The following is a 7,931-nucleotide window of genomic DNA, read 5'->3' as shown; positions in this document are numbered from 1 at the left end:
TTCAGTTTGCATCTATCTAAATTTACTTATTTTCTTTTACACAAGTATCCTTCAGTCCCAAATATTAGTTGCGACAAACTTAATTTGTTTTAAAATATTTCACATTTTAAAAACATTGGGAAAAAAAATCATTAATTATTTTTTTTGCAAATCATTTTTTACTATTCTCGTTAGTGGAACAATACATCTGATAAAAATAAAGAAGCCTAGGTAAACACTTTATGGTTAAGGTTATTAGATTAGTATCTTTTTTAGACGTTGTGAAAAAAACTTAAAGAGAAATAACGAGAAACAATACTCTTAACTCAATAAAGATATTATCGAAAATGAAATTTATATCACTTGGACAGTTTCAGTATACACTTTGAAGCAAAGAATTATTCAGCTTAATTAGCGTGCAGGTAACCACTTCGAATATAAATCTATTATCCGTGATTAACTTAGGAATTTCCAGTTATACCAAGTAGATAGCAGTCAAACATATCTTTCTATAATTAGATACCGTAATATAGATTTTCTTAGATGGTTTCGTAATTAGGCAAAAAAGGTCCATCTCAATCTCTGTTAAGCAATTTTCTGCAAACATTTTAGCTTTCCAAGAGCTATTTGTTCACACTAGGTCTATTGGAAGCAACCTCTATCGGTATCGGTAGAGGTAAGATTACCGATAAGATTCAAATCTCACCTAGGTTTGTTGTCGTTATTGTTGTTGACGAGTTCTCACTAGTTATCTGAAATGGATTCACCAATTAAAGAGGACATGTGGAATAATTGGGATCTCTCGACCCTCACATGTGGAATAATAAAGGTCCCAAATTCAAACTATTTGATGCATAGTACTTTACCCCTTGAATGAATCGACCGAGAAAATCCGTATTAGTTGAGCCAGTGGCTTCAAATGCCAAATAGTTAAACCAAAAAAGGTTAAAAGAGGGAAACGGACGATGTCTCAAGAGATGAAAAAGCTGTAGGAAGCACATCCATATCAATGATATTTGGTCTCGTAGATGGTGCTGTTGTTATATCATGCTTAACCTGCATAATTCACCTTGGACAATTATCCATCATCAATCAGTTTCTCTAACTTGTAAACCACGCGCAAATCAGGATTAATTGAGCCGGTGGCTTCAGATAAGCGAATAGTTACACCAAAAAGAAGTTAAAAGAGGACAGGGACATCTCAAGAAATGAAAATGTAGGATGCACATCCATCTCAATGATATTTGGTCTCATATTGATATGCCATACTTAACCTGGCATAATTCACCTTGGACATCAGAGAACCCAAGTGCTGGTTAAACACTTGTAAACCACAAAACTGAGTGTCATTTACCCCAGAAGCCTTACAAAGCCAGCATATTAGCAACTTAAACTAGTAGTAGTATTCAAGCCAGCATACTAGCACCTTAAACTAATTGCGTTCAGGCCAGCATAATAGCACCATAAACTAGTAGTGTTCAGGCCGGCATAGTAGTAGCACCTTAAACTAGTTTTCAAGTCAGTGCAGTCTAGAGCATCTTAAACAAGTAGTTTTCCCCTCCAAAAGAACAAATTGCAGGCAGCAAAGGTAAAAAGCACGTTCCTTGGACGGCTTACTAGCAAAAAGATTTCTTTTCTTGGAGCAAAAAAAATGCATAACCGCATACTTCCAAAAAAGATGAGATGTTCATTGAGATATTAAGTGAAAGTCTGCTTCTTTTCAATAAGGAGATATTAACACCTCTTCAGGCAAGACTCCACTGTGTCTAGAGCCACCTTCTTATACTTCAAGATTTCTCATTCGTCCAGATGCAATCAAAAATCGGTATCTGTTCCTCATTACACGCAGCACATTACCTGTACCTGTAAGGACCAAGAATTCTTTTACAGGATCTGAGCGATGCGGAAACAGTGTTTCCCACCCCACAGCTGCAGATATTCCAGGTTCAGTGAGCCATAAAATCAAAATCTTCTTCTTTTTAATCTAGAGACATCAAATCCCTCTTCATGCCAAACTTGCCCACTCTGTCTAAAATTACCTTCTTGCTCCTCGACATTTCTCATTCGTCTAGGTAAAGCTCGATCCTTGATATTTGCATCAAATTCTCTTTCCCTAGTGTTATTTCTTTCAACAAATTCTTCATCAGTTTCTGGATAGAACCTAAAAGGCCTAGGGCCACCATCCTGGTTAAAACGGAAAGAGTCATTTTCGCTGTTATAAGAAGGACGAAAAGAACGAGCAGGTCCTCCTCGCCTCTCGCCATACTTCCTTCTCTCATCAGTACTTCCACCACTACGAAGCTCAGGAAACCTGCCAGTGTGTATCGGCCCATCAAAGTAGTCATCACCATCAGCCCTCTCCCGGCGATCTAACATCTCAAGTCTCCTATTGTTTCTAGTAGTAAATACCCGATCAGGTGGACTTCTTCTGATAGAAAGAGACCTTGGATGCCCATGCTCCTGTCCAGCGTCCACATCCCTCATATCATTCAGACGCCGAGCAGTATACGATGGAGAGTCACGCCTTCGAGGAACCATATCATCGGTAAAAGAAGTTCGTGGGGAAGACCTCATTCTATCTTCCCTGTACATAGCTGGAGACCTGTGCTGAGATGAATCTGGAAGACCATTGAACCCTTCGGTCGGTCTCCTCCGAGGAGATGACCAAGGACCAGGGGGACGTGTACGGGATCTAGCAGGAGATTTAGACCGCATTCGAGGGAAACCTCTTCTCTGCATCGTGGTAAACTTTGTATTACCCCGAATGAAATGACCATCTGGTCCATCAGAGCCATCTTCACCAGTGCATCTACTTGGGCTGATATTCCTAGGAGCTCTACGAAGCATTTGAATACCCATCATGGCAGCATCTTCTCTTCCATTGGGGGACAGCCGCCGTGCAGGTGGATGCCGAAATGAAGAGAAGGAATCATTTAATGGCTTCCTCCTCCTATTACTAACAAAAGCAGCACCATCGAGTCTATCATAGTCATTACGTTCAATTTCAGATTCCCCAACAGCAGCAGTACGTTTACGTCTAAAACGATAATCAGTGCCACCTCCATAGCTTTCAAAATCACGCCCAGAATCCCAATCACTACGTGAACTATCAAACCGGCCCGAACCCCTCCCTCTTCCACGCATGAAATTCCCCCGTGAGCTGCCAAATGACCGGTCCTCATTCCTATGCCGGACAAATTTAGGACCATCAGCATAGGTTTCATCTCTGGAAAATGCAGGAAGAAAAAGTCATAGTTGAGCAGCATTCAGATACAAAAGAAAAATTACAAATCAAACAGCAATGAAAAGAAAAAATCACCTATTCTTTCGTAGATGGAATTTCTCCTCCTCTATATCAGAATACCTTTCTCTTCCGCTTCTTGAAGGCAGTGACCTACCTGTAATAGTTCTGACATTACTAGGAGATGTCACATTAGATGCACGAGGTAAATTGATAATCCGGCTCTTGCTTCCAACATTTGACAAATCTTTATTAGAGTTGGCATTAATAGATGTTTCAGCGTTCTGCAAAGATGAATCGACTGTCGGTGCCATATCAAATCCTCCAATATTCTCGTTATTAGCCTCGCCAACATTTCTGCCAGACCCACTGCTTCCAGCAGGCGCTTCATCACATAAGACATCCTTTTCACATCCCTCGTGCAGATCTGCTATTCCTGATTGATCAACTGGTCCTTGTTGAATAGCACCAATAGGCCTCTGCTCATCAGCTCCTGGTGTTTCCTCTTTATCCAATAAAGGACTCCGCAAATTACCGTCTTTATGATCAATTTTGTCGGCTTTCTCATCACGGCCTTTCACAAAGTCATCATTACTCTCAGTGTTAACTGGCAAACTGTTATCTTTTTCATCATAATTGAAGCAGTGAGATTCCTCAACCCCAGAAGAGCCAGCAGAATGAGCACTTATGCTATTTTTTTCCGAATCCATCCCCTCAGCAATTGGGTCTTCTGCAATTGACTGCATCATTGGCTCTCGGACCTCACCTTCTTCATATTCCTCATCCTCTCTGCCACACCCCACACTCTCAGCATCAACATGTCCCGCAAAAGCATGATTACCATCAGATTCATAATCAGAACCATAACATTCCTCTTCTGTACCAGCTGATATACTTATCTTTTCCTCATCAATTGCCGATCCCACACCACTTGCAACCAAATGATGCAGCTCTCGTGTATCTTCAACATTGATGCCCTCCAACACAGATGCCTCCACTTTATCACTGGACACATTTGATTCTTTGTGGTCAAAGTTTGCATTTTTAGCAGCAATATCAGCATTTGCCTGGTCTAGAGCATTTTTACTTCTATTAGCTTCTTCAGTATGAACAGAGTACTCAGATTGAGTAGACAAGTCCCCACTCATCACAGACAAATCAGAACAGGTAGACAATCTAGAAGGGCATCCCTTTTGAGGGGTCAAAGGCATTGGCAGTGTAGACGAAGATGAAGAAGAACTCTCTTGAAGCTGCAAAACCCTTCCAACTGATTGGTGTGCAATCACATCCGACGTCATGGATATTTCCTGACTAACCTCCTGGAGTGGTTCACATTTCACTGGTTTTTGCTCAAGTAATTTCTGAGGACCCTTGGTCGACACCTCAGTAGGTTGCAGATTCTGCCTCACAACTTCAGGTTTTACTATATTAGCATCCAATGTTCCAGCTGGACGACATGCAGTTCCAGCATTGGCTTGTACCAAGGCTTCCTCAACAGGTTCTGACTTAACTGTTTTACGAGTGGGGGAATTCATGTTACTATTCAATGCCAGATTTTTCAGCAAACTCGAGTTCGGACTAACCCTGCTAGGGTCTACTTTAGCCAATGACTGCAGTATTGAGGAGTCAAACCCACGTAAAGTACTACCAAGACTAAGAGGAAGCACATCTGCAGACTTGTATGGTATGCTAGACTGTATTGATGAGATAGGAAAATTAAATTCCCGCTCACTAGCTCCAACAACTTGTTTCCCTTTATCAACATTAGCACCAACAACAGAAGCAGAACTAATAGAAGGCTCTCTGTCCAGTGAACTAGAAGTCTTACATAACAGATCAATGTGACTAGCATCTTGAACAGGAACATCGTCCCCAGAACCCTCCCATGAGTCCATGGGAGTATTCAGATCCCAGTTAGATCTATTAGTGTGTGCAGTATCATCAGAATCATTGTTATTCAATCCATTCTTGCAACTTCCGTCCTGGGAAATGTCCTTCCCTTTATTCAAAGACAGAGAAAGCAATGAAGGATTTACAGTTCCACGCATCAGGCAACTCCCCTCAGTATTTGGATCAACCAGTGAAGAAACATGTGGTTTCTTTGGGCCTAATGACAGTTCAACATGTCCAGAATCAGCAGGAAGTTCAAGTTTACATTGGCTTTTCCCTTGTTTGGCAACAACTTCCTTCTTGACATTCACTATGGTCCTACCTAGAACTTCCTGGCTAGCTAATTTTTCGGCAGAAGCTGGTTTCACTTGATTGTCTACATTTCCCGAAGGACCCGAGCTAGTATCAGGGTTTGCTTCCCGAGATATGGTTAAAAATGGTTGCAAAGTAGGCGGAGAGTCAACATTTGGACCAGAAGCTTTTTCCTTTTTTACCTCTAGAAGTGTATTCTTGACAGTATCAGATTTACTTGTACTATCACAAGAACTCAAGGTCGAGCCCAGGACCAAGCAAGAATCTTTGGTCTTGGATTCACTTTCGTTAGACAAAGAAGATGGCTCAGCACGAGTAGGTGAAGGAGACTGGACCATGGAGTACCACCTCTTCTTAATAGGGATACCTGACGACGAGTTACTGGGCTGCCGGGAAAGAACCCCAGGCTGCAAATACATGACGAAATAGAACGATATTAAAACCAAGCAAGTATTACACAGTTAGACCAATTCAGCAGCAAATCATAAATCAGATCGAGACCTCTTCGTTCCCTGAAACTGGCATGGTTCCAAAATCAGCTAAATCTTTTTTATCTCCAGAAAATCTCACTCAAGTACAAACGTTACAATCAAGTCGTAGAACACATCTGAAACACTAGATCACAGTCCTCTAATAGCACCCTGCAACCAGATATGCCAAAATATTATAATACAAAGGAAGAGAAACAAACAGTCAGAATCACCAAACATACACACACATATCACATTACATACACAAGAAAAAAGATAGACATTGGTGATATCAAGTGCAGATCCAGATGAACGAAGGGAAAAAAGTAAGCATCTGAATCTCATAAACACTACCAAGTAAACAAGATTGACCAAAATAACGTAACAAATAGTTACTCCATCTATTAATCACTAGCAGGTTTTGACCATCAAAACCCTTAATATTTTTTTAGGATGGTGGTGTTCGGGCCAGGTTACACACATCTCAGACTATTCCACCAATACCTATTTTCCTTCCGCAAGCACAAGTACCGGTCAACCCTGACTACCAAGACTTAAGCTGAGGCTGATGGTAAGAAATCACCAAAAATCCGAACATTACCCGCAAATTCCAATCTAGTTACAACTTAGCCAGACCCAAAAATATAAAATCCCTGAAATACCCTCTCTATCCTTTGGTGCCATTGGATAAAATTACCAAGATTTTCTAGCTCTAAATTTTTTCAAGCCCTAGTTCTATCTGAATCAGATAATCTGATCATAAAGATAACAAATCAATCTCTAAAATACAACACAAAAACCATCATTCATTTGATTCATAACAGTAAAATAGTCAAAATCTAATCCCAAACCCCAAACCTCCCATATATAACCAAAGAAAAAGCATATTCATCACTCATCAGATCCAAATTTCAGGTAAACAATCCATAAAACCCGAAAAATTCAAGCATCAAAAGCAAAATTTCACCTGACAAAAATTCAATCACACCCCCAAATTAAAGCACAAAGATAAAAACGAGAACCTTCGCTAATTTCAGACAGCAAAAGAGAGTATAACGGAGGAGGAAAAAAGAGTGAAAACAGAGAGGAAAAGGGGAGAAAGACTTTTGGTGGTGAGTTTTTTCGTACTATTTTGATAGACAGATTGGAATTGGAATTGGAATTGGAATTGGTGTTTGTAGTTGGTTAGGGTTATGTGGACTTTTCAATAATTGCAATAACTTCTTTTATTTAATAATAGGTCCTTTATTTTCTCTCTATCTGTCATTTTCGTTTACCTGATTTTTTATTAGTGTCACTTTTGGCTTGCTTTTCCTTATTTTAACTACAATAATTGAAGAAATTGTAGGGTAGGTGGCACCCCGTGTTTGCTCCATAGTCCTTACATTTGCTTGCAAATCACATCAGAATCTGGAATAAAGATTGCTTCAAACTTTATCATCTAACCATTAACCCTAAAGTCGCGTTTCGTACGAGTGATAAGGAATAACTAATTTTGGATTAAATTTGATATGAGTTTATCTCATATTTGATTGGGATAAAATTATGGTATAATTAATCTCGGTATTAGTTATCCCGAAATTATAGTGTTTATATATCCCTATAGAAAGGTGGAATAATTAATCTCAAAATAACTATTCCCAAAATAATTAATCATGAGATAGTTTTTTTCCCAACCAAACGATCCCTAAGGAATTTATAGTGTGAACAAATATGCATAAGTAAAGAATCTGGAAGTAAGATTGCTCCCAACTTTATCATAAACCATTAACTTTTGAGTGAATTTATAAAAAAAATGAAAGAACTTATCCGGATTATGTTTATGTATCAAATTAATTTATCATAATTAAGTAATAAATATGTAAAAGTAGATCATAAAATCTATAGTTAAGTAGTAAAATTTAAGTGAAAAGAATGTGTCGTGTACTTATTAGTTAAAATATTCATCTGAAAAAATACACATATCGTACGTTAATTAGTTTAATGCTTTAGTTTTTTCCTCAACATGTCTCACATCTTTAACCAGTGTAAATTAACGA

At 39.1% G+C, this 7,931-nt stretch overlaps 1 protein-coding gene across 2 annotated transcripts; it reads right to left on the bottom strand.

Moving 5' to 3' along the window:
* Nucleotides 1-1,180: 1,180 nt before the first annotated feature.
* LOC107831432 (uncharacterized) lies at nucleotides 1,181-7,091 on the bottom strand. 2 transcript variants are annotated; one of them, XM_016659190.2, is made up of 4 exons: nucleotides 6,860-7,091; nucleotides 5,924-6,063; nucleotides 3,299-5,829; nucleotides 1,181-3,205 (listed from the first exon to the last, which is right to left on the bottom strand). In XM_016659190.2, exons 2-4 carry the CDS (start codon nucleotides 5,945-5,947, stop codon nucleotides 1,942-1,944), a joined length of 3,819 nt encoding a protein of 1,272 aa, XP_016514676.2. In that variant the 5' UTR covers nucleotides 5,948-6,063; nucleotides 6,860-7,091; the 3' UTR covers nucleotides 1,181-1,941. The 2 variants fall into 2 exon arrangements, with proteins under 2 accessions (XP_016514676.2, XP_016514677.2); XM_016659191.2 differs by having other exon boundaries at nucleotides 6,915-7,063.
* Between the last annotated feature and the right edge of the window lie 840 nt (nucleotides 7,092-7,931).

Source organism: Nicotiana tabacum, chromosome 16, assembly GCF_000715075.1.
Source record: "Nicotiana tabacum cultivar K326 chromosome 16, ASM71507v2, whole genome shotgun sequence".
Taxonomy (NCBI): domain Eukaryota; kingdom Viridiplantae; phylum Streptophyta; class Magnoliopsida; order Solanales; family Solanaceae; genus Nicotiana; species Nicotiana tabacum.
The sequence above is the reverse complement of the archived record's forward strand: the minus strand, read 5'-3'. Positions and strand labels throughout refer to the sequence as shown.

Excerpts from the sequence above, each read along its gene's own strand:
- LOC107831432 (XM_016659190.2), bottom strand. The coding sequence starts at position 5,947 with ATGCCAGTTTCAGGGAACGAAGAG. Across the intron at positions 5,830-5,923 it reads CAGTTTCAGGGAACGAAGAG|CCTGGGGTTCTTTCCCGGCA; the intron begins GTCTCGATCTGA and ends ATGTATTTGCAG. Across the intron at positions 3,206-3,298 it reads TTCCATCTACGAAAGAATAG|AGATGAAACCTATGCTGATG; the intron begins GTGATTTTTTCT and ends TGCATTTTCCAG.